At 36.8% G+C, this 27,778-nt stretch overlaps 1 protein-coding gene across 1 annotated transcript in view; it reads right to left on the bottom strand.

Moving 5' to 3' along the window:
• Positions 1–27,778, bottom strand: part of FBN2 (fibrillin 2) — a 238,268-nt gene that overhangs the window by 63,081 nt on the left and 147,409 nt on the right. The window contains exons 20-35 of the mRNA XM_075178804.1: positions 26,163–26,282; positions 24,184–24,321; positions 22,272–22,322; positions 21,816–21,941; positions 19,832–20,059; positions 19,217–19,342; positions 17,758–17,886; positions 16,952–17,077; positions 14,953–15,078; positions 13,336–13,458; positions 10,683–10,808; positions 6,539–6,664; positions 4,106–4,228; positions 3,614–3,736; positions 2,202–2,327; positions 528–650 (exon numbers count right to left, since the gene is read on the bottom strand). Of these exons, the coding sequence (XP_075034905.1) occupies positions 528–650; positions 2,202–2,327; positions 3,614–3,736; positions 4,106–4,228; positions 6,539–6,664; positions 10,683–10,808; positions 13,336–13,458; positions 14,953–15,078; positions 16,952–17,077; positions 17,758–17,886; positions 19,217–19,342; positions 19,832–20,059; positions 21,816–21,941; positions 22,272–22,322; positions 24,184–24,321; positions 26,163–26,282 (2,040 nt within the window). The remainder of the gene's footprint in view (positions 1–527; positions 651–2,201; positions 2,328–3,613; positions 3,737–4,105; positions 4,229–6,538; positions 6,665–10,682; positions 10,809–13,335; positions 13,459–14,952; positions 15,079–16,951; positions 17,078–17,757; positions 17,887–19,216; positions 19,343–19,831; positions 20,060–21,815; positions 21,942–22,271; positions 22,323–24,183; positions 24,322–26,162; positions 26,283–27,778) is intronic.

The following is a 27,778-nucleotide window of genomic DNA, read 5'->3' as shown; positions in this document are numbered from 1 at the left end:
TAGTGGCATCACAACCAGCGTGGACTCGACCATAAGCAGCCCGCAAGCACCGTTTTAATGATTTTGCCGCCGACCTGCTACACTCGATTCAAGTCCACATGCACTAAGCATCAAATGTTTAAAAGTTACTTTTAAAACTTGGAAAATCCGTTGAAAAAAGGTGTCGGAACTCAGTTCCGGTGGTTTCTAAAACAATAACAAGCACTGCATATAATACAAAAGAGCACAGAGAATCATCTGGTAATGAAACACCCACACAAGCTGTGATAGATAGATAGATAGATAGATAGATAGATAGATAGATAGATAGATAGATAGATCCTTCTTTGCTTAGTTAGTTATGGTACATTCTGACAATCATAAACTATTACTACAGCCATTTACTGAAGACAGTAATTAAATTAAATAATGCAGATGGAAAACAAGTACTGACTGAGTTGGCCTTAGGACAAAGATGATTTATCCCAGGCAACCTTTTTATTTTAACCCCAAGCCCAAAAAATTAAACCATTTCCTATGGTACATACCAGTGCAATTTCCTCCAGTGCGGTCCAACTCGTAACCATCATCACAGACACATTGGAACATTCCAGGAAGATTGCGACAGGTTCCAAACACACAAATATTCTCGAAATAACACTCATTGATATCTGCAGGCAGTAATATAAAACAACATTTTTATGTTAGCACACAAATGTAAATAGAAAATGTGCAAACACCATGGGGATAGTCTCCATAGCAAAAGATTAAAGAGAAGAAATAAATTTAATTTGATAAAGGAGAAGGTAAAAACAATTGAATTGTCTAGATTATTCTACTTATTACTTTATTTACATAAACAAAAAGGTATTTGGACGTGAAAAAAACACTCTTGCAGGGAGCACTCCTAAACAAGTGGACGCTCCATCCTTTCATATCATTTTATTAATCTGTGCGCCAATTCTGCACATGGCATGGTACACCCTCCCTCCATCCAAGATCTTTTAATTGGGTTGTGCAAATGTCATTATCTTGCCTCTGCAAGTTCATGTACTTTGGCAAACTGAGGCATGGCATTACCAGGGGGGACTCTGCACCGTGCGTTGGCAGCTCTGTGCTTTGCAAGTGACCTCCTAAGTTTAGTTTTGCATACGTCACTGCCTTTGAACAAATACAGTAGTCAATATGTATGCCATGTATTACTACACCTTGATAGGTTATGGAACGAATGACAAGTATAGAAAATAATTGTGCTTTGCGGCAGTCATTGTGTTTTAGGGTGTAAAAAAAAGTGAAAAAGGTAAATCAGTGAGGCAATGCTGCAGTCATGTTACACAGTTTTGTAGTAAATGTAGTGCACACATGAATGGATTATGGGTTACTCATAGTCAAAGTCACATAGAGCATCTTTAGACGTTTTGCCCTAGCACACCCCAGAATGAACGAGTGTCGGAGGGGCTCAGAGTACTTTTCTTGTGACATTTGTTTATGCTTGCTGGTTTTCTTGTCAATATTCCATGCACTGTGATTGGCCTGATTCTCCATTGGGCATTATTTATTTCCTGAGTTTTGGGTGAATCTGTGATGATGGTGTCTTTCTCAAAATCAGCCTATTTTCTGAATTAGACAAATCCATTTGTCCATCTCTATATAAAACATTCTGCACAATACATCAATAGGTCAAAAGTCTTTGATACCGTACTTATGCACATGCCCTTTTGCAGCTTCTGCTAAATGCTTTGCTTTATCTTTCAATTTTGTGCCACTGCGCCGAGCAGGAAACACCTTCACGTATTCCAAATCTCTTTCCATGTTAGATCATTTAAATATCTTGTGCACATAATGAAATCTTGTTCCTGTGATTTTGATACTTAGACCAGTGCACATATATTACTAGATCGTTATAGTGATGGAACGCCCTGATTCAGCCATCAAGCAATGGCCCAGTCACTAACGAATACAAAATACTGCACAATTGTTGCACAAAACATAGTAAATTCTGGTGAAAATTGCACAAGCAGTTGTGTAACATCAGAGAGAGAAAATGGCCCAAAGCTTCAAAAGAGCTGTGCTGTCCTCTTGTAAATTGCTAAAGTAGACCACAGGCAACTACTCTGGAAGGATCAGTCCTAGTTTTTCTACAAGGAGCCCTTCATATGATTTCTATTTTACCAAGCCAATCTAAATGTTAAGGAGCTGAAAAGAAACAGCCACAGACTTACCCTGGCAGGACTTGCTGTCTGGAGCTGGAGTGAAGCCCATCTCACAATCACATCGATAAGAGCTGGGGATATTTAGACACTGTCCATTCTCGCACAGATTGATATTTTCTGCACACTCATCAACATCTGTATGTGATAAGAAAAACATGGTGACCTACTGATTCCAGCCCTCAAAGTGTATTAAGGACATTTTTATTTCACTTTTCAACACACAACTTGCACATGGCATGTGACCAGCCACTTGATGTGAAACTCAACATCTCTCTCTTATCCACGCCAGAGAGTTGTACAAATAAATGTAGACAATTTCTAGGGACAGTCCCATGTTTTAATGATTTGTCCCTGGAAATCTGGAGAGAAATACAATTCCTCTTTCTCTATAAACTGAATACATTTTCCAGTAGCTGTTGTTCAACTCTGGACTTTATAAACTAATATTGTTGAATAGGGGTTCTTCAAATGCAAAAAATTACATTATAACCACTGTTAGTAAAAATGTAATGACTAGGATTGCGGAAGACAAATGCACGCTTATATTCCCTTCATACTGCCGCCCCGTCAATACCCTGGGTTTTTAGGGCAGCGTGAACATGGTTTTAGATAATCTTGTGCTTAATGGGCTAAGATGATTCTGTTCAGCAGCAATGTGTCCACAAGGTCCCTGAATTTATTTTGTAAAGTTTACAAGTAGCAAAATGTAAGAACAATAAATCTGGTCTTCAATAAAAATTCCTGCTTGCAGGTGCCACTGGCTGGACAAGAAAAGCATTAAGTGATGCTGCTATGATACATTTTTATGGAGATATTTCTGATACCTAAAATAAATATGAATATCCATAAATCATTGTCTCTGTACACAATAATCCAAAGCTATGTGTTGTTTTCTTCATTTGAAAGAATATAGTTGGTACCTTTAAATAAGTTCTAGAAGGAAACATTTTAGAAAACAATTGTAACACTAGCCCTGTTTTATCAAATTTAGAGAATCCACAAGCAACAGAATTTATTTTTAACTCCATAGTTCATGCTCCTTTTGGGACATCATACATTTTGTTTAGCCAACCAGAGGAACATTTAGAAAATAAAGGTTTCCAAAGTTGCCATCTTTCGTCTCCCTCCAATTCATTCCACATGCTCTACACACAAGGCGAACAGGTAACAGGTAATTCATCCTTATGCTGTTTATTCATTGCAATAGTATATCTAAAAAATGGATCACAAAAATAGACTAAAATAAGACATGTCCATACAACTCGTGGAATGTACTGGAGGAAAACAGGTCAAGCAAGCTCTTCACAAGCCCTTTTATAAAATGTTGACACAAGTCTCTAAATTTCAATTGCACTTTAATAAACAATGTGTCTTGTATTTGAGCTACTTTGAACATAAAGAAATGCTTAAATGTGTTTCACCTGAGCATGTAAATCCATCGCCAGTATAACCTTCAATACAGGCACACCGGTAAGATCCAGGGGTGTTTTGACAATGGGCAGAAATGCTGCATCTGTGAGTTCCATTGGAGCATTCATCAAGGTCTACATTACAAAATAAAAACAGTTGTTAGAGATTGTGTAACCTGCCGCTACTGCATATTAACATTAGATAAGTTAACAATACATACTGTACCTCCAGACTTCAGTTTTATGCTTCATAGATATGTCATGGATTTAGTTTTGAGAATCATATATCCCCTAGTGTTTTAATTTGTAAATGTGATGTATGCCTAATTAGATCTATGAAATTAACCATTACTCTTCCCTTGACCTTGCCTATATGTAATGTGAAATTACTAGAAATAGTAAAAGTGATATCCCTTCTTCCCATCCTTAGCAGATGAAAAGTTTTACTTTAAACTTATGTCACCACTAATGTATGCCATAAGCCAATTTCATAGTTGTGCCTACCATTACATGTAATGCCATTTCCAATCCAGCCTTCCTTACAAGAACATTTAAAGCTTCCTGGTACGTTTAGACATGTCGCTTGCAGGTCACAGTTGTGAGCGCCAATTTCACACTCGTCCACATCTGAAAAGATTATAACAATATTATGCAATCTGAGGTTCTGAAATGAACAGTTTTATGTTGCACAAATATTCCAAGGATAGACATGTGACACAAGATGCCATGCCAATCATGAGGCAACCTGAGCAACTCTAAGTCTCTCAGACACTGGTAGAGTAAATCAGCTTCTTCAGATCAGAAAGGAGATGTTATGCTATACATCTTTGTTGCAGTAAGGGTAGTTGGAGTATAATGATGACACCAGCATGTGATCTCTCAGGTCAGTTGGTATTAGGTCAAGGCTGATTCAAAGAAAACCTAAGGATAAAATTAAGCTAATATAGACTAAGAGGTCTACTTACTAAAGGATGATAAGCCCTAAATCCTGCAAAAACAGGAAGTTTTTCCAGGATTTTGGGCATCTTCCTTTTTTTCAAAGTCAGCAGTCGGTGAAGGTTATTGCCGGCAGGTATCCATCACAAGGGGCCTCCTGTGATACTTTCCTATGCAAAGCATGGGGATGCCTATTTACCAAGGTTATTTCAGATGGTAGGATGGCGCTAGCCAGGGGTGCCCACAAGAAAAACTGCTTTATTATTAAAATAAAGAATTTTTCTGTTTTCTTTTCTTTTTTTTTTAACTTTAATGATTTTTTTTTTATATATAGAATCTGGTACTGGAAACCGATTCTGAGCTGTTATTTCCAATGCACATGCGCTAGCCGGCACGCCAGCTAAAGCAGAGTGTCCTAGGATTGACTTGGCATGCGGTAAGACTTCTCTTACTGCTGTCAGCCAGTATCACCGGGAAGCTGAGTTTAGCTCAGCTGTCCAGGTGACATTTTGTTAATAAATTGGGTGAAAAAATATATTCAATCACTGCGACGAGCAACGATCAATAATTTTATTAAAGTAGGGGTTTTATTAAATAGAACCTCTAAATAACTCTCACTCTTTAGCTGTTGTACAACAGTTCTCACATTTCTTCCTCAGAGTCATGAGCAATATTTCTCCTAGTTTGTGCAGTTTAGAAATAAATGTGCTAAAAGTGAAGGTCCATCCTAGTCAAGTGAATTCCCATTGTTGTCCTCCAGGGTGAAATCCTCATTAGATTAAAATTATTAGTATTATCATTAGCTTTTTAACTGTTTGATTTGCAGAGCACACAACATACAGGGAAAAATATTCAGCTGGAAAGCATATTTAATTATTGATCCTGTTGTAGATAAAAATTTAAAAACATTTATTGTTATGTTATATATTAGATTCTATGTATGTTACTGGAATTTTCACTTTGTCTATAAATTCCATGTACATGATGTAAGCATTGTGCAATGAAACCCTGGAAAAATTCCTAATTTCATACATATGCCATACGTAAAATATGAGTCAGCTGAAGAATCAGTTTCAATTTGATTTTTTTTTTTTAGCAATGTGCTGTTTGGATGGATTCAATTTAATTATTAGGCTACTTCTTGTACAACCTTGATCGTTTCTCTCAGGCAATATGTGCAATATATTTCAGATCCCGTGATAATATCAACATAATAAAGGTCGCCCAGTGATTATATTATATCATGCTAGGTTATATCATGCTAGGTTTCACAAAAGTCCTGTAGCGTTTGACTAACTACAATGCATGCAAATTTTTACAAAATGTTATATCAGTATCTATCTATAACCATTATTACCAGAGATTCAACAGTTTTCAGTCTCTGAAATACTTAAAAGAAAACAACTTTTGTGATTGCTCAAAATGCTTTGTGAAAAAAACAACTTAATTTCATTCCGGAAAGAGAAACAATTACTGTGACAATGAAGTCAAGTTTGATACTACCTGTTTTATACTGACTTCTTTATAACCTTACAAATAAGAGAAAAGGTTGCAAAATAATCTTACAAATACAGTTCAACATGTCTCAATTAGACAAATATAACAAAACCAGAATTTTTAGAACAATTTATCCTTTAAACCGGCCTTGCAAAACATTTTTCTCCTTTTAATCTACACTAGACTGCATCTTTAGTGAGTGTGTTTACACATAGCCATGCAAGCAAGTAAGAGGTTAATGTACACATTGACATGCACATGCAAGCCAATGACATCACAGGCAACACCGGCAGCTTACTCTTCACCACTTCATCTTTTCACAATTCAAACCATGCAATCATGTTAGTCAGAAAATAAAAAGCAAAACCCCAGTGTCGAGTTTGAATTTTTTTTTTTTATTAGGATGGAAGAAAAACAGAATGTGGTAACGACAACATATTTAACTGAATTGGAATCTGGAGTTATAGAAAACATGTGAATTTCTTCATTAAATTCATGGTATACCTGTACATCCAGTTGTTCCCTTTTTCACTGAATACCCAACCTGACAGTGACATACAAATGATCCTTTGGTGTTCTCACATTCACCAAACATACAGATGTTTGAGTTGATGTCACATTCGTTCACGTCTGTAAAGAAAGAAATTAATATTAAGATTTACAAATATAGCACTATGAGTCAAATAAAGCATTATTATAGAACAATTTGAAGAAACATCACTAATATACTAATGTTCGGGCTATAACACTTTCTGTACGGTTAGTAATGTTGGACAGTCTTCATCCTACAATATACTTGGTTCTGTTGTAAGCATGTACGTTGGTAATTTCATGAAAGTGTAGTAGTGCTGATGTACATACAGTATTTAGTTTGGTGCAATAATATCCACTTTAAGGATATTTGATGCAATATAAGTTTTGATTTATGTATACACTTTATATGATCTCTCGATATATCTAAAATTGTAGGATCCAATCTATAAATTTAATACAGCTGATCCCACACATGAGTTCCTTGCTAATAATATCTCGATTTTTTTCAAATAATTTGCCAGGCAGGATCATGTAGAATACAGGATACCTCTCCATTTGAGTCCAAGATATATACAAAGCAACCATTTTGGTTAGGGTGAGGTGGGCTTGCCGACACTCTTCACTGTAAGTAAAGTGTGGCAAAATCTTTTTTAAAAAGTGTTGTAAATATCTGGTAGGTACAGTGTGTTATTAAAGGGACAGTCCACTTGTGGGCAGCATGGTGGCTTAGTGGTTAGCACTTCTGCCTCACAGCACTGTGGTCATGAGTTCAATTCCCAATCATGGCCTTGTCTGTACGGAGTTTCTATGTTCTCCCTGTGTTTGCGTGGGTTTCCTCCCAAACTCCAAAAACATAATAGTAGGTTAATTGGCTGCTATCAAAATTGACCCTAGTCTCTCTCTATGTCTGTCTGTGTGTGTGTGTGTGTCTGTATGTTAGGAAATTTAGACTGTAAGCTCCAATGGGGCAGGCACTGATGTGAGTGAGTTCTCTGTACAGTGCTCTCGGAATCAGTGGCGCTATATAAATAAATGGTGATGATGATGATGATGATGGACATCTCCCTGCTATGTCACCCCCTCCCCTATTTACAGTGTGGTGGGCATGTGAGAATGCAGAGAGTTGAGCAAAAGTGCACTTTTTCTTCAAACCAGAGGTGCTGCATACATAATTAGTCAAAAGGGGCTTATAAGAAACCATTTACATACTTCCTCCGATCCCTCATTTTTTATATTTGTGAGACAATTTTATCCATGTAGCATGAAATGTGTGTTTTGCTTTGCTGTAGTATTGGGCACACAGGACATGTGGAAAACAAGCTGTCTTGCTAACACACTTGTAAAGCCAATATATTATCTGAGGGATTTTCGTTGTGTTTAACCTTAAAATTATCCTTCTATTTCTTAGGCAAGCATTTTGATGCTATATTTGTATTAACAGCAGTATAAGAAATGGCTACACAATTGTCCATAGATGCAGTAATTGAGTACTAAGTCTTGTGTTTTTCTAAATTGTAACACTGCTGAAAAAAAAAACCCTGTAATAGCTCTATCTAGCTAGTTGTGCAATATGTGGCAGACTTTTTGCAAGGGGTTAAGAGCACATAGTATTTCTCATAAGCCCATGACATCACCAGCATCTGGATTACTGTAACTCAAGTAGAGTATGGGATAAATACTGGGCTGCGGAGGTGACAAGACTTATTTTTCCAATGAATGGGTTCAAACGAAAACCATGTCCAAGTTGCCAGGGGAATTCTGTACCTGTACACTTTTCCAGTACATCATACAATAGCACACCGGATAATGTAAACCATCCCTTACTTGCTACAACTAACAATGTGTAATTAAAAACTTACCTAAGTTTTATGTATGCATCAGCAAGTCCACTGAAAGGCCAGGAAGTCAGACTACTTAATTAAGGGGAAATTAAGCTGATGAGAGTGGTAATAGATTAATAGCATATGACTAATAGCTTTACATCACTACATTATTTTCCAATTATATTTCAATCTGTACTCTGGAAATATCTGCAACTAATGTAATTTGAGATTGGGGGCCTATTGTAAGTGTAGGGGTGAGCTTTGATTTTTTCACTGTGACTTATTACATAACCTGTCATTTCTATTTTACCAAAACAAGGTAACTTATGCTGTTGGTGCAGACAAAAAACATAATTTAAAATGTATTTATTTCAACCTGCTGACAGGGAGTACTTACTTACTCACATAGTCATGACACCTACACAAGGATAGATCATTAGTCATAGACACCTGCCTTTATTGCACAAGGCTACAATTGGTCAGACCATGCCCCAATTTTATTACCAATTCACCTATGATCTACACTGATCAGGTTGGCTTTGACCCTGGCTGAGAAGCCCCTGACAACATTACTAAAACAGTAGACTTAGTCCATTATGTTACAAAATCAAGGACTCCTTTAATTTTAATATCAACAGACACTGAAAAAGAGCTTGACAAGGTGAATTTGCAACTCATTCAAGGCATGTTGAAGCACATGGGTCTTTGTCTGTCATACCTCAACAAAAGTTTGGCTCTTTACAAAAAACCCTCAGATCAGACTAAATGGCTCCCTCTCTGGCTCCTATTTTGAATGGGACCAGACAGGGAAGCCCCATTTTTCCATTGATTCTAATCTTGTTCATGGAGGTGCTGGATAGGACCATAAAGAAGAATCCAGACATCAGTGACATACGCTTAAGAGGTAAGGAATAAAAATTAGCTCTATTTGCTGATGACTTATTAGACTTGATCATTATTCCGGTTATCACTATTCCTAATCTCATGAAAGAATTCCAACACTTCAGGGAGCTGTCAAATTTAAAAATAAAACTTTTCAAGTCAATCTCATTAAACATCAATGTTTCATGCTTCACATTAGATGGATTGTGGCATGCCTTCCACTTCACTTGGAACCCATCTCACTTGATACTTAGGGATTATCTTATCCAAGGATCTCTCAAATCGGTGCAAATTAAATTTTGCTATCCTATTATCTAAGATCTGGGCTGAATTAAATGGCAGGATGCATATTCCTTTTCGTGGCTTGGTATAATTAATATCATAAAAATGAATACGTTCCTCGGAGTCCTCTACTTGATATAAAGTACCTACCCCAATCTCAAACCACTTTTTATGAATCTGCAGGAAACAATCTGGGATTGTCCAAGGGAGGGGGGGGGAAGCTTGCCTTAATCATGACCTCCTCTACAGGCGTAAAATTCAGGGGGGGGGGCACACAACTCCCTTGTTTAAAGGGCTATTATTATACAATTGTACTTAATAGAATTATCGACTGAATCCTACAACTCTAAGACGAAACAGATGCCCACTGGATATAGTCCTTTGGGTAGAGAATATCTCATAGACTTCTCACCCAACGATAGAAACAACTCTGAGGATATGGAATAAACTTAGGATGCTTAAACATATTTCTTCCATTGTTTCCCCACTTACTTCAATCACTCATAACACTAGATTCCTCTGGATATGCATATCTAAGCACTGAAGTCATGGCGCATAGATTTACCAGATCATCCTTAAGAGCTCCCACCCTTCGTTACCCAAATATACCCAGACCTGGCAGAGAGACCTTGATAGAACCCTTGACGCAGTGCAGTGGCTAAAGATCTTTACACTGACACATATTTGCTCTTCTAGCCTCTCTGTTACAGAAATGCAGCATAAAATCTTGACTAGGTGGAATAGCTGCCCTAGCCTACACAATAACATATCCCCACACACTCCCTCCACTTGTTGGAGACATAATTCAGCTACAGGTAATCAATTTCATATTTGGTAGGACTGCCTGTGGATTGCCCCCTTCTGGCGACGTAGGTAATATCTTAATAAGGCAATATGTAGGCAAACCCTTTAAGTTAACTTGACTTCTTCGCACTAGTTTTATTTACTAGTTGATTGGGTTAGACACTTGTTCCATCTTTACCGGAACAAGTGCTATAGGGATTGAGGATATTTTTGGTTGTCATGTGTATGTGCGAGAAACAGAAGTTATCTTTCCAGACAGTAGTTTTTGGGGTAGACAGGGGATATTAATCAGAGCAAGAGCAGTGATGGAAAGCCTCATTTACCTATACATGTTTTCATGTCGATGCTAGCCATAAATCCATCATAGCAGAGGCAGCGGTACTCTCCTGGAATGTTGGTACACTGTCCTCCATCACAAATATCTGGGTTGTCTTCACATTCATCAATATCTAGAAAATGTAGAAAAACAAAGGAACCAGTATAGTCAATTTCTAACATCAGTTTCTAAGGTCAGTGTGTCAACTCAAGGAATCAAAAAGGAAGATGCATGTATAGACAGAGAACCCTACAAATTGACCATGTACAAAATTTTAGCAGACAGTGTAAATAGTGTGGTGTAAACCAAACACTGGAGTTGGACATTAACTGAAGTAATGACTGCTGAAAGGTCAAATTAACTTATACTAGAAATACATACAGTGGGCAGCACAATGGCCTAGTGGTTAGCCCTTCTGCCTCACAGCACTGGGGTCATGAGTTTGATTCCCGACCATGGCCTTACCTGTGTGGAGTTTGTATGTTCTCCCTGTATTTGCGTGGGTTTCCTCTGGGTGCTCCAGCTTCCTCCCACACTCCAAAAACATACTGGTAGGTTAATTGGTTGCTATCAAAATTGACCCTAGTCTCTGTCTGTGTGTCTGTGTGTGAATGTGTCTTTATATTAGGGAATTTAGACTGTAAGCTCCAATGGGGAAGGGACTGATGTGAATGAGTACAGCGCTGCAGAATCAGTGGTGCTATATAAATTGATGATGATGATGATACATAAACTCCAATTCACATTTTGTACATCATTACACTTACAAATCATTACGCTACACATCAGTGAAGACTGTGCATATACACATAAAATACTATACACCATTACACTTGCACACTCACCCTACACATCATTGCACTTACACATCATCACATTTGCATATTAGTGAGTACTGTGCGCATATACATGACTATACATTATGAGACATCAGTTAGCATCTTATGTATACATACCACATCGATACATTTACATATCACTACCCTATACAGAATTACACTTACATATCATCACACTACACAACATTACAATGACACATTGGTGAATATTATACCATTACACTACAGATTATCACACTTACACATCAGTGATGACTGTGCACATGATAGACTACATATGCACAGAAGAGAATGATAAACATTCCCTGTAAAGTGCTGTATAATATGTTGGTGCTATATAAATAAAGGATAATAATAAAAAAGTAATAATTATACATCCATCAGTGCTGTTTACATACACATCATTACACCACATGCTATTAAGGTTACTAAGGCATCAATATTTTATGGAAAAACGTAATTACTCTACAAATCACTAGCTTTATACGTCAGTGAGCATTGTATTAGTCACTTTCCCAAGTGGCTACACTAAACGAAAGTGCTATAGAGTTACTTAATTATAAACCAAGCATTTGTTAAAACAACTGTTAAAAGTTCATCAATCTCCAGCCTGAGCTCTGATTTGTACAACCCACAGCATTTACTTCATAGACAACTTGCAAAATTAAATGTCTAAAAAGTAAAAACAAAATACAAATAATCTCTATAGTGTGCTAATTTATGAAAAGTGAGCCAGTTAATCAATTAACTAAAGATATATGCCAAGCCTGACCAACTTGTGGCTCTCCGGGTGTTGTGAAACTACAAGTCCCAGCATACGCTGCCAGTTATCGGCTGGCAGAGCATGCTGGGGCTTGTAGTTTCATAACAGCCATCCGTTGGCTAGGCCTGATATACCCCTTTACTGCCTAATAGGAAAACTTTCTGCATTATTTATGTCGGATCAAATTACTTAAAATGTATCCGACCCTTACATACAGTAAAGGGTGACATTTTATAGGCTGACCAATACCCAGCTCATTAATTAAAAACAAGTGAAATACCGAGGCATGGTGGGCAAAGTATCTCGTGCTTCAATGAAGTTATGTCTTCTGAATACTGGTTTAGCCTAAAAAAAAGTCTGTCTCCTGTGTGAGTAGGTGATGGCTACATTTTGAACATTTCTGCTTAAATAAGCTTAATGTGTTTAAAATGTAACTATTAACTTCCTTTGCAATTTACTGCATGAAGTATGTAGTTACATTTTTAATTGTGAATGTGGATTGTTGATAAACATGCTCTTTTTGATAGGCAACTAAAAAAAATACAAACACACTCCTAAATGAATATGTCAGTTACAAGCTAGTAATTGCTTTTCTAGTACTCCCGGTTCAAGACCTACAATAAGATTAATTCCAAATATTTCTACTGTCGCAACCTTTTCCCCAGAAACATAACCTCAAAGTAATTGTGGTGGATTTGGCTTAGTCTTTGTTATCAGGAAATGAGTATGATGAGATCACTTTACATAAATCTCACTTAGCCCGTCTTGTGCAGGGGAAATAGTCTTGCCATAAAGTAGACTTCGTGATCTTTTTAATGCCTCACAAAGAATCACTGAGTATGATGTCCAATCTGATGTGTCAAATATATGGAGCTATAACTCACACACTTTCTGACATATGGTGACAACTGGAAACCCTAGCAATTCACAATGACCATGGCATATATCACAATTCGAATACTTCACATGTCTATTATATGTCAAACACATCTGTGCACTTACAGTTATTCAGACTAACGTTATCTCTGCACAAGTAAATATCTGACATCATATATTACCTGCACAGGTCCTTGAGTCTGGCAGTAAAGCATAGCCTTCAAGACAACTGCATTGATAGCTGCCTTCTGAGTTTTCGCAGTGGGTGTCACACCCTCCATTCCTAAACTTACACTCGTCAATATCTGAAACAAGACAAACATCATTTGTAACAGAACTATACATGTGCCTCTAACAAATAACATGATACTGAACACTAAATAACTGCTTTTCAGTTGGAGATAGATATGACTTATAGTATGTGATTTTGTGCTGCTTACGATGTAACATATATGTGTACTATGTAACAGGTACTTAGACTTATACTGCATAGCACATCTATATGCACAACAGCACACATACCATCTGCAGTGGAATGGTTGCGGTTTGGAAAGTGAAACTCACAGCGCATGTCTTGCAAAAGTGAAAATGTCACCGTTACATCCTACTTTCATATTTACTCTGTTGCCAACTTTAAACATTTTCACCTTATACAATGTCCCTTCATGTTTTATTTTGTTCCTGACAATAATAGGAGAACTAGGGTGCCTTTAGTTCAACTGTCCAATATTTGAATTCATTCACTGTAATAAAAAGAATTGCCAGGCTGATCTCATTAGTGGCAGGACTCCAATATGAGCAAGTCCTCGTTGATGTGTTAAGGATTATTACTTTTAACACATAGATTGCCAAGGACACAAGAATAGGACTTTCCCACGACACAGGAATTAATTGAGTAATAAAGTGGCAAATTAAAGTTTCTGTGTGTGTGTGTGTGGGGGGGGGGGGTCTTTATTTCTAATTAAATGTTCTTTGCTATCAGTGTGTGTTTTTTTGCTTCTACATCTCTTTGACATGCTGCACTAACAAGTCCCAGCAGGCCCTGGAGTGTCAGACAGGTATAGTCTGGTGCTGCTATTGGCATGTATGGGGGGGGGGGGGGGGGGGGGTACGCTTTTTCAATAGCCTGGGCTATCAGAGCTAGTGCTGGCAATACTTTTTGTTTTGGAGGGGTACCCATTTGTTTTGTGTTAAGTAATATTTTTTTCCCATATACTAGTAAGTATTGATCTTGCACCAGGGGTGAAACAAGGATTATCTATAGCTGCTTCCAACTCTTAGTATGTAAGGTACGCAAAAGGCCTTTCCTGTACTTGGACTAAGCTTGCCGGCCTTTCCCCCCTCTCTAAGTGTAAATCCTGATGTACGGACTGCATATACACACATGCCTTTTTTCTCTGCATGCTCACTAATGAAAAGTGCATTTTGCACTTACAAGTTGGAATTGCATCCAATTGTACATGAGCCCCACACTGTACAAATAGACCTTTATGACATCACAACAGCACTTTAGATATGCTTAATAACCTTTAGAATGTTAACAGCATGTTATACATGCTATTTAATTTAATGCAAAAACATTGTTGCTAATGTGTATATGTTTTGTCTCTCTTTATTAATATACTGCTAAACTGTTTTTTGTCTTTTCACAACGACAGAACTTTATTATCCTATTTTACACACTGCCAACCCCTCACCCACCCCCTAGTAAATCTACACATGTTTCATTCTACAAGCATATATATCTCCCATTCAGGGGCATCAATCTATTTATGCATTGCCATTCTTTCTTTACTTACCTATGCACCCCAGTCTGTCTGGGGTGGATTGGTACCCTGGGTTACAAGAGCATTGGTATATGCCGATCATATTCACACATTTTCCATTTCTACAGAGATTTTCACTGAGAGAGCACTCATTGACATCTGTATGCGATACAGAAAAAAATGTTAGCAAATATATACAAGCTGCAAAGTTATACAGTATTTAGAAGCTGTAGTTTTATATGGTCAAGTGGACAAATTTGTTATTGTCTCCTACAATTTAATTTAGGTCAACCGAAGGTACACGCTGCAATGCAGAAGAAAGTACATATGTAAAAGGGTTCACAAGTGCGTGAATAGAAATGTACACAAAAGAACATGAATATATGTGATGCACTGAATTCAGTTTGGGAATTTGCTAAGTTGTAAACACTTAAATAAGACTCCACTTTGATCAAATCTAAATCCTCATTTCCACTATGACCATAGTTCACAGGTCATAGTTATTGCTTCTAGGAGCTAAAATTACAAAATCATACATGATAAAATTAGGATCAGATTCTGTTTGGTATTTGGGAGAATCTTTTATAAAATGATTCAATATTTGGCCAAATCCTAAAATATGGACTTGGTGCGTCCATAATAAATATAAGTTGGGGCATACAATAAGTGCAAAGAACACATGAGGAAAGAGAACTATTCCCCAAATGCCAAGATCAAAGTGTGAGACCACCAAATACGTAATGTCAAATGTTGTATAAATTCAAGTATTCACCATTATTGGTTGTAGTGTTATCGATAGTGCCCATACTTAGGTTTACCATGGTATAAAGTTTAGGTAAAGGCTTGCTTGATTTTATGTTGTGCAAAGAAAAGATTTGCTCACTAAGATGTTTTTATTGATTTGTGCTTATATTTGCAAGCACCAAAGCTACCGTACAACAATAGGCTGGGAACACACTACAGAGTTTTCAGCTGATTATCAGGCCAATCACACGATAAACAAGTGCTCTATCCAATATCGCATTAGTGTGTACACTGTAACGATGAATAATTCTGGTTCCAAAGCACATTATATCGTTTCATTTGATTTTTTAACTGGACTAAAAATGACGTTCAACGAGGGAACAAAGTAGTTCCAATCCTTCACTGTGTATGCAATAATGACCAGCAGTGTCCATAGATCCCTATGAAGTGTACAGAGTCACTATTCAGCCGATAGTTATGACAGATGAAGAGGCATGGCTAGTGGATAGGGTGGGGCTTCCGATGACATAGGTTAGGTGCTTACAGGGTCCAATAAATTAAATCCAATCCTGACTGCATAGAACGTGAAGCTCAGAAGAAGCAGATCCAGATACAAGGGATTTGTCACCTTAGTCCACTCTTGTTATTCACCCCTTAATCATCAACCTACTCCATGTAACACCTGCTTAAAGTAACTTAATGTATTGCACTAGTAATTAAAGATGATTATAGATTGTTTATGTTGGTAGGCATATATCAGAAAAATGGGGCAAGATTATAGGCTTGAACAGGAGAAAATGCTTTACATTTGTATGTTGTCTCCCATTAAAATGTGTCTTTGGCCTGTTTAATAACAACAACGATCCACAGATACTGGAATTTATAATGTACATATTAAGGTGCACTGGCGTTTATTTCTGGTGTCTGATGTAGACAGAAATAATTTTGTGGTCTGTAATGCACAAATGTGGATTGCATTCCCCAGTACAATTACATGTAATATCCCACTGTATAGGCTCTCCCTGCCTCTTGTTACCTGATAATAAGTCAGAACCTCAGGACACAGATGGATAATAAGCACATAGGTACTACTGACAGAAGTAGCTTCAAACTTTACATTTTTTTTAAACATTTAGAACAGAAAATGAACAAGAAATTCTGGACAACGGCCTGACAGATTTTAAGCCAGTGCTGGCTCTTAACTATAGGCATGTATATTTTGTTTTACCAACACAAACTGCAGTATTACATGTCATATGGAATAGTTTAAGTCATTTTCTGGACGCACCTACACAGGCATCTCGTGATGGCGTGAGCTCATGCCCAGGGGGACAGTTGCATAGAAAACTGCCCTCAGTGTTCACACATTCTCCACCCCTGCAAAGCAAAGGGTTCCGTTCACATTCATCTATGTCTGCAAAGAAACAGAACACAAAGACTTACAGTAAACTGAAATTGGTATTATTTCCTAATCACTCTGGCATTAAAGACTGGCAGCATAAAGAGTTTTCTAAAACACAGAAACAGAGTTTCTTATTGAAAGTGTTAGAACTTTTTCTCTCTATACAATCCCAGATAGATGCAGCAACTTAGTAAAATTCACAGATTTATTTATGAATAGGGGCATTGTAAAAGATGGCATAAAGCCAAATAGGCACAAAACAGAGGTTTACAGTATAAAACAAATTAGTGCAATTAAAACAATTTCTATACATGTCCCATAGATTTAAAGCTTGTGAGCGGAGCCCTCTCACCTCTTTGTCTGTTCTACCCAGTTTGTTTATTACTGTGCTTGCTCCCAATTGTAAAGTGCTACGGAATATGACGATGCTATATAAATAAATGTTAATAGTGATGATGTTAGAAAATCCATTTATGCAAATTGGTATTAATGATAAAATTGCAACTCTATATATGCTTATGATGTCCATGCTTTAATTAACAGAGAACACAGTAGGAATAATAGTGATATAGTGGCTAATATATGTATATATATATACATATACATATATATATATATATATATATATATATATATATATATATATATAGACCTCACTGAGCAGCAAAGACAAGATTTCCTGAGTAACTCACCCATACAGTTCTTCATCATCATGAAGCCACTTTCAAAGCCTTCGAAGCACTCACATTCAAAGCTGCCAGGTGTATTGACACAAGTACCACTCCCACAAAGATCAGGAGAGATGCGGCACTCATCAATGTCTGTACATAGAGATAACATTAACATTCTTGTTTAATGCAATCACTTTCATTTCAATAGCACTTGAATAATAAATTTCATGATAATAGTCACAACAGCTAACAAAAGCATGTTGAATTACAAATGACTTTTTCCTCTAGACCTCCATGGACAACTGTCACTAAATATTACACGATTTTCTTCTAATCTCATTCAGCAATGAGTTAATAAAGCAATTAACATCCCATTGTGCTTATGCTCATGTATAAAACTTGCTCTGTGTTGCCCATTTATGCAATGTTTTGGTTCTATGTGGAAGAGATCTTAATGACTGACAGGGGTGATCCCTGGGGAGTAGCTGAAGACTTAATCTTGCTGAGGTTTCAAAAGGAACAGTGGCTAATGTGATATAAGCATGGAAGTCTAGGGGACAAACAACATCCATTTGGTATAGATTTGAATTATGGGAAAGTGCCTGAGACTGCATTGTGCACCACCCTTAACAAACCATCATATGATGGCATTTCTCCTGGAAGAATAGTGTGAAATCCCAGCAAAAATCCAGACATTGAGGTTTGGTGCCCACTGGTATATGAACAACACAAGTTCAAATGCCAAGGACACAGCATGTCAAACATGAACAAATATGACATGAGGTGGTTAGCAAGTGCTTGTACTTGCTTTCGGGAGGTCAATGATTTCTACTTAAGCACAAAAAGTGGAGCGGACAACGTTTCATAAAAGGCAATGCCAATGTTCATGAACACAAGTAGGAACACAAATGGGAATGGTGACATTGGAAACAATCAGTATCAACACCGTTCACATGCATCTTACTAGCATTAAAAATTATAGTAAATGTATGTATTTTCACACTTGTGCATATGAGGCCCTAAATAATTTATGCCAAGCTGCACAGAAGCTGTCCTGTCGGCTTATGGTGTCCCAAGCTCCTATAGACACACTTTATCCCAGCACTGCCTTGATTTAAGCAGTTACCGGAACTTCAGTTTTGCTTTATTGATTGTTATTTGTGCATTTTTGCATTGAGTTTTTAAATTTATTAACACAGATTGTAAATTTTATATAGTTTATATATTTTTTTTAAAGTTGGCAGCCATGTGAGTTTTTCATGTCAATGAAAAAAGGAAAAGCAAACACAGACAAGTTGCATTTAATAAATACATGTTATAAAATAAAACTTAAACAGTCAATATACAGTAGTTTTAATGGTTAATGAGTTATTGGTAATGACATTTTAGTATATCAAATAAGTAGCACTGTTCATAGAAAATAATTAAATGTAAGAATGTTACCTATATAACACTAAAAGCTGTGTACGTTTTGTGTTACCTGTGCAATTTCTTTCTTCCATGTCCAATGCAAATCCATTGTTACATTTACACTTGAAGCTTCCAATTGTATTTCTGCATTTTCCATTAGTGCAAATCCCAGGGAAGGCTTTACATTCATTTATATCTAAGGACAAAAACATGTTATTATATGAGCTTTCCCTATTTATCATGTAAAGTAGTAGAAGACACTACTAACAGAGGACAATATTTGTATGTATTTGCAATTCTTACAAATATCAAAATGAATTCTTAAAACACATGGGTGTATATTTACTAAACTGCGCGTTTGAAAAAGTGGAGATGTTGCCTATAGCAACCAATCAGATTCTAGCTTTCATTTTGTAGAATGTACTAAATAAATGATAGCTAGGATCTGATTGGTTGCTATAGGCAACATCTCCACTTTTTCAAACCCACAGTTTAGTAAATCTAGCCCTTGGACACACTCTCTGAAGAATCCATAATTTTCTATAACTTGGCTATTTGGATAAGCGCTTTCCTCGTCCTGAAATATTCTGATGAGTGATAATGTCTAAAGCACGATTATTTAATTTTGTAGTACTGTACTGTACTGTTCCCTATATTATAAACCTCTAGACTCAGATAACATTACCTTTATAGAAAGGTCTCCCTGATAAAACATCTGCTCTGTTGGTAAAGCCGGGACCTCTGGGACACAAGAGCTTATATTCATTAGAACCAGACTTTGGACACTCCTCACACTCTGAGCCCCAGGCTGCTCCCACAGCACAGCAGCAGGCATCCAGACGGAACCTGCCAGGAATTGGCTGAACACATTCGTCTTCATCCCATTTTAGGAAACATTGCTCCATACGTAAATCTGCAAGGGAGTAAACCACTGTGAATAATTTATTTTGTCAGAGAAATTCGCATACTAAAACTGTTCATAAAGAAAGCTGGCGTTCCTTTCTCCATATTTGACGGCACTGCGCAAAATAGATCTCTTTTTGGAGAGACAATACACTTCTAGTAAACTAAATTCTGGACCTAGGTATTCTTGTGTCTCCCAAATATACTCTTCTCCCACTGGGTGTCTAGGTACATAATGTTGGCTGCTTCCTGCCAACCAGTGGTGGACTAGAAATCCCCAACAGCTTCAACCAAGCAAACAGTCCTCAAATGAGTTTTGTATGTATACTAAATGGAATTTATGACCAGCATTATCCATAATATCTCTAAAGCATTTTGTAAGACATTGAAATCACGGGTGTTTCACTTTAATTCTTGACTACCCTTTCCCCTAAAGTCACCATTGACTGGGTGACTATAGGGGGTTATAATCTTCCTATGAACCCTTCCCACGCTCATCCAGCCTTGACCCTTCTAACATTCTTTTCTCCTCTTGCCATTACCCCCAATCAAGTTCTCTCCCAACTTCTGGAAAAATTGGTCGTCATCTAAGATCATTATCAGTCATGCAACTCAAGACATGTAAATAGCTGCTGCTAATGATGATGCTGCTGTTTGCATTAATCAATGATTGAGCCATTTTCTGCCCTGTTAGCATGCTTGATATCTTATTTATTCATGTTGCTGACCTGGTCATAAATAAAGTACTTAAAAATGTAGCTGGCAAAATTTGTTGGTCACTACTAAAATTATCACTAATGTTTGCTGTAAAACAGATGATAATGTAAATTAAGGTAAATTACTGCTTTGTGAATAAAAATAGCGAAAAAATATTTAATAGAAATATTACTTAACTATGTACAACCTTTTGTCTTAGTCTTCACTAAGCAGGAAAATACACACACAAACACATAAATGGGTGTGTGTGTATGTATGTATATATATATATATATATATATATATATATATATATACAAGTTAACCCGCACATGATACTCATGCATTCTAGTCAAATCAAGCTACTTAAGGTGTTAAAAAGGTTCTTGTCATGCATTTGAGCCTAGCCCACGCCTCCTCAGGGGAAGAGCGTTACTTCCCGACGCAAGCGCCCTTTTTTAACGTGGTTTTTTCCACATGTCACCACCTCATCATTTTTCTCCATCACCTCATCCTTCATCTTCATCGCCACATCCTTCATCAAGCTACTTAAGGTGTTAAAAACTCCCCACTGTTACCCCCGGCAACCACCAACCACTCCCAACTGTCACTTCTTCTTCTTCAAGAAATATATAGGTCAGTGTATAACTCTGCCCAGCAGGTGGCGCTGCAGCTTGTTTTTTTTTTCACACACGCCACTAGGCATTTATATAGTAGATATGTATACATACATATATACACACACCTTTTACAGTGCGGATTTATAGTATTCTCTATATTATTCTCAATCCTGACTTTAAAACAAAGCAAACTGCTTGATCTTCAAATCCAGGGGTGTTTTTATTTCACTACCCTAATTACGCATAAGACATCACTACACCTCATATATATATATATTAGTTACAATAGTACTCTAGACAATAACAATTTAGAATTTATCCAAGTGACAGCAAATATATGAGATTACATCACTATATATAAAGATATATTTTACAGGATATGTTAAATATATTCATGTCACTTGTGCCTATATAGATATTCACCAAACAAAAACAAAAGAACATATTTACCTAGGCAAAGTCTGCCTGTTCCATCCAGAGTGAACCCTTCAGGACACTCACAGAGAAATGATCCCTGGTTATTGACGCAGAGCCCATTGAGGCACACACCAGGGAACACCTTACACTCATTGACATCTAAAGCACAACAACAAAATAGACAGGTTATGACCGGTATCAATAAATATGCTTAACATAATGAATGTAACGATTAGATATTATTAAAATCCTCTTAAGCAGTGTGTTAGAACATGCCTTATTGTCACACAACTAGGCTGCAGGTGTGAAAAATCTCAGAAGAAAAAGTAGTTTAAGACATGATTTCTGAAGTATAGTTTAATTGAAGATGAAAAGAAATAGCAAAGATTTACCTTTGCTTTGTTCACCCAGGTTTATTCATCAAAATATTTTAACTCTAGTTGAACACAAATATCATATTGACATTGAATTAAAAAAAAACAACGTCACCTTCACATGATACTCCTTTGACTCTTGCAAATCCACGCGGACAGGCTGTATCTGTAACAAAATAAATGGCATTTATTTATTTATTTTTGTTTATTTTTAAAATGATTTCTTTTCAGTGTCAGTCTCAAACCCATGTGCTGTGATACAAATCATCCCATGTATCAAGCGGCGGTTTGCCAAACTACATGGCAAACCATTGTTTAATAGTTAAAAAAGAAAATGGAAATAAGGTTTTGACAGGTGAAATGGCTCAAACCTCAGATCACAAGCTGCTTGACCTATCTTGTCACAGAATGGGGACAACATACAAAAATAAATAAATTAAATTAAATATTTCTCCTCCCTTACATTTTGTACCAATCCAGACCACACAGCATCAAGCTTGGTCCTGTAGGGGAGGCCCAAAAAAATTATCTGGCTCTGCACCTAGAGAGTACCACCCCAATGCTGGCTAACACTGGGACCATCCTGGTAATCCCTGCTGATAGGTACCAGTGTATAAATGTAAAAATATAATGTTACCTATTGTGCACTATAAGTGCCAGCATACACAGACAGTCCTTCAGTGTTATTGCATGCTGGCGCTGGTAGAGAACTACAAGCGTCAGCATGCATGTGGGCGCAAGTACATCCGCCACAAGTGAAGGTAAAAAGTATAGAAATTGTGCCGCCTTAATAAGTAAAGATTTGTCCCCCTGTAACAAGTACAGTAATCTTGCTTCCATAATTAATAATGAAATGTGTATCCTGTATATTAATAAATAATTATGCCCCTGTAATTAGTAAATAAATACACCCCCTGGATATTAATAAATAAATATATCCCTGTATATTGATAAATCAATATGCCCCCTGTATATTAATAAATAATTATGCCCCTGTAATTAGTAAATAAATACATCCCCTAGATATTAATAAATAAATATATCCCCTGTATATTGAAAAATAAATATGTCCCCTGTATATTAATAAATAATTAACAAAGTAATTAATATTTTTGACCCCATAATAAGCACTAAAACCTTCTTTCTTTCTTGGTCCACCTTAATCCGGTGGGAAGGTTGAAATCCATATGGGAAAGGAAAAAAAACCTACACCGAATGGACTGCTCCACGCAAAATGACTGCTCAGTATGAAATCCACTTTAACACTTTCTTAAAAATTAGCCCTGTTTCCTCCTAATTGTCGATTCTCAATTTCTTTTCACACTTTAAGTGTTGAACACCATAGGGTAAATGTATCAAGCTGAGAGTTTTCCGGCGGGTTTGAAAAGTGGAGATGTTGCCTATAGCAACCAATCAGATTCTAGCTGTCATTTTGTAGAATGTACTAAATAAATGATAGCTAGAATCTGATTGGGTTTTCAAACCCGCCGGAAAACTCTCAGCTTGATACATTTGCCCCCATGTCTACAAAGCTGTTTCATTGATCTCTGATGAGAGATGTACTGACAGTTCACACAAGTGCTTTACAGACACAGGTGGTGGAATAGGAAATGGGAGAAATCAAACATGTTCTACTTCTGCCATTTCCTGTCTGTCACCTGTCAGTGATTGCATGGTATTGTTGGCTTCTTGTTGACCATCAAGTCTTATTATTGAGTTACCCGATCAATAACAAATCAGTGTCCAATGGCTGTCATTAACGCAGTGCAAAGGCGTCTGTGTACATGACATAGCAGTAGATCATTATCAGTAGTATATTTGTAGGCACCCTGAAAAAAAATCATTGTCTTAAGAGTGTTAATGTTTGTGACTCTACACTCTCGCTTTCTTCTTTCCCTTTTGACTTCATTTTCATTTTTTCTAACACACGTCACTGCATTTCCGGCTTAAACAGGCAAATGATAAAATAAAATATAATAAGATAAAATGATGAAATGCCAGAAGTATAGAAGTGTAAACCACATTACCTATTTCACATCTCTCACAAGGACTTCCCCATGCCGCGCCCAGACTAGCACAGCATTCAGACTTCAGAGTTGCTCCGTTTATATTGACCTCACAGCGATCATCTTGGATATTGAGCCAACATGTTCCTTTAATACTATCTGCAGTACATAAAATGGTAGTCCTTTAGGAAAGCACGAGACAACAACGAAAGACCACAAAATACATAACATGTCGCATATCGTTTTTATAAAGTTTACCTGGACACAAAGGACATCTTAGAGGAAATAAATATATAGATAAATAAACCAATTTAAGCAGCTTCAAATTTGGTATAAAAAAAATCAGTTTTATTTTCAGAATAAAGAGAAACAATTACATTTCAGTTAGCAGTAAATTTTTACCTTCTTGACAGGTGATTTATATACTTAAAGTAGCAATCCCACAAGGTTTCTTTTTTCTTTAAATAGCAAGTTAAGTAACTTATAAGCATCCATAATTTCTAAGCTGTTCTCCTACGAATCATTAGCTCCTTTTCAAAAGCTCTCTGGAGGGCACAAAGTATGTCCGCCAATCACAATATAAGCCCAAAGCTCTCATTATGTCATTTGATAACAGAGGGGTGAGAAGTAGTGGGAGGACTTTACAGTACATAGAGCGCAAAGAGCTCGGAGAGGCATTCCAAAGCCTCTCTGCTCACAATGCCATGCGCAATGTGACTGTGGTTGCCATGGTAGTCATATGACACTCCACAGAATTATAAATCGTTAAGAGTAGTCTGAAGGAACACATCGAGGTAAATTGGTAAATACCAACATTCTTATTATAGTGTGCCGAAGTGTTTTATGTTAAAAATCATTTTTAATGGCATTTCTGCTTTAAATCATTCTAATTATTGAAAAGCAAACTATTAACCAGGTGTGTTCATATTAGGCAGCTTTTACAATAATGAGATGGATACAGTGAGAATGGAACTGAACAGTCACACCAATTATCTAGGTTTGAAAACCACATCCTAAATCTAAGATTGTCTAACCATCTGGATTTAGCATCACAAACATAAAACTGGTGACAGGTCTCTAAGTTTACTTAATTTTCTATACATGTCAAATTCTGCAAGAGGCAACTTACAAGAGGAAGTCACATCAATTTAGGGTATACATTTTGGGGGGAAATATTTAAGGGTAGTTACTGTGAGCTTTGCTTACATATTTTGCGGGTGTTCCCCTGGGCGATTCCTTGCACATATTATTATTCCGTATTTCACTTATATTAATTAATGGGTAAAAAAACTGTTTACAAATACTGTATCTATTTATTTTAGGTTTACTTGTGGCTGTCTGAAATGTTCAGAGGGGTGTTGAGATTTGGACTGTGTTGGAGTCTTTTAAAAATCATTACCACTTACCTGACATATACAACATATTAAACATACAGAGCCTCATTTAGAGTTAAAAATGTAACAAAAAATGAGCAAATTTGCTCCTAGTCAAACCATGTTACAGTGCAAGGGGCACAAATGCATTTTATTTTTGGAATACAGGGATAGTACTGGCATGCAGCACACAAATACTGGGTAACGTTATTGTTACACTGTGATTTAGAATTGAGCTAGGTCATACCCTCTCCCAACACTAAATCTGTCTGCATACATTAAATTTGCTCAAACTGCAGTGCATCCATGGTTTGCAAAGCCTGCATTAGAGTAAAGGAAACAAATATAGTGAAGATGAAGAAGAAACATAGGTATCATGTTTGTTCGTGAGATGTAATTTATCAATATAAATTAACTATTGTTATAAATAAAAGTAATTGGCTTTTGATACAAAAGCAATGCAGAATCCATGAACTGGTTGTACAAGCTTTACCTGTTACTGAATTCTGTTCATGGTATCCATGTTGATCCATGTTGCTATTTATTCTGGATTCTTGTGCTTTTGCCATCAGCTATAACATAAGATAACACAAGTACAAGCTTCCCAGTAAATATAAAGATACCAACCTATGCAAATGCGAGAGGTGGAATCCAGCTTACTTCCAGGAGAACACTCGCAGTTAAATGAACCAACAATATTTCTACATGCTCCATTAACACACGGACTACTTTCACATTCATTTATGTCTGGAAAACAAACAAAATACTTTTGGTTAGACTTGGATTATTTAGTAAAGTGAAGACTAAAATGGATACGTAGAAATATGCAGACATGTCTGCTCAGTTTTTTAGCATATGATTGTGTTTTGAGTTGGGTTCTATGATACTAAAATGGTGTGACTTATTATGACATATAATAAAAGTTTTTGGCAGAAATACTGTATATATTTTTCCATAATGTGAAGTAATTGTCTTTGGAAAAGTATAACCAGTGTTTTCCTATCCAGCACTCACATTCCAAGAAACACACAGACAATCGTCTTCCTTTTGCCATTGATTGCACGACTGCATTGGCTTTTGGTATGGAGGTAAAATACAAACTATTGTAATGAGCTCACTGTGGTCTTATTAGACATAATGGGCCTGAGTCATTAAGGCAAGCAAAGGAGTAAATGTTCTCTGGGACAAACCATGTTACAATGCAAGGGGTGCAAATCAGTTTATTATTTTGTACATAAGTTAAATACTGGCTGTTTTTTCATCTAGCACACAAATACTTGCTAGCTTTATTATTACATTGAAATATAAAGATGATCTAGGACATGCCCTACCCAAACTATAAATCTGCCTCACATTTTAAATTTACCTCCCCCTCCAATACAACATGGTTTTGCCCAGGTGCAAATGTTACTCCTTTTTTATGCTTTACTCTCCTTAATGACTCAGGCCCAATAACTTAGATCAGATGTAACCTGTGGCTCCCTAGCTGTTGTGGAGCTTCAAGTCCCAGCAGCCATGGATGTATCTAGTTCATATCCTGAAGACTGGTGGGAATATCAGCTGTGTGACTGCTTATATGGGCCTGTGAGAGTCAGTAAACAGCCATCAGCTAGTATTTTCCAGCACTGTGCACTATACATTTACTTACAGAATGATATAAGGAAGTACCACACATCTTTCAATGCCAGCCCTCATTTATAGAAACAAGAACGGCCTCAGGAGCAAACACTCCTGTCCCTGCCAGTAAAACTTTCCAAATGAGTCATGTGATAACTGACATCACCCAATAGAAAATATAAGTGATAATATAAGTGATCAGTAAGCACCCCATTATATATATATATACACTAGAGGTTTATACATAAATTAATATCACTTTACATCACTATAGGGCATATGGCATGACCTAATGTGCAATATGACAATATTCAAGTTCAACAGAGTTCTTTAAAGACAAATACGAGGTATGTCTATTAAATAACGAGACTGATTAAATAACTCACCTTTATTTATTGGTATTACAAATTTAATGTTTGTCCCCTTCAATATACTCCCCATTTGCACTAATACATCGCTGTAGTCTTGTTTTCAACTGGTCGAAGGCATGGAGCAAATCAATTTCTGTCACTTGTTTCAACATATCTGTCGTTTTCTTCTTTACAGCATCAACTAACTCAAAATGTGTCCCTTTAAGCACTGATTTAACTTTTGGGAAAACATAGAAATCGCAAGGTGCTAAATCG

Source organism: Mixophyes fleayi, chromosome 1 (genome assembly GCF_038048845.1).
Source record: "Mixophyes fleayi isolate aMixFle1 chromosome 1, aMixFle1.hap1, whole genome shotgun sequence".
NCBI lineage: Eukaryota > Metazoa > Chordata > Amphibia > Anura > Limnodynastidae > Mixophyes > Mixophyes fleayi.
This window is presented reverse-complemented; position numbering and strand designations above follow the sequence as displayed.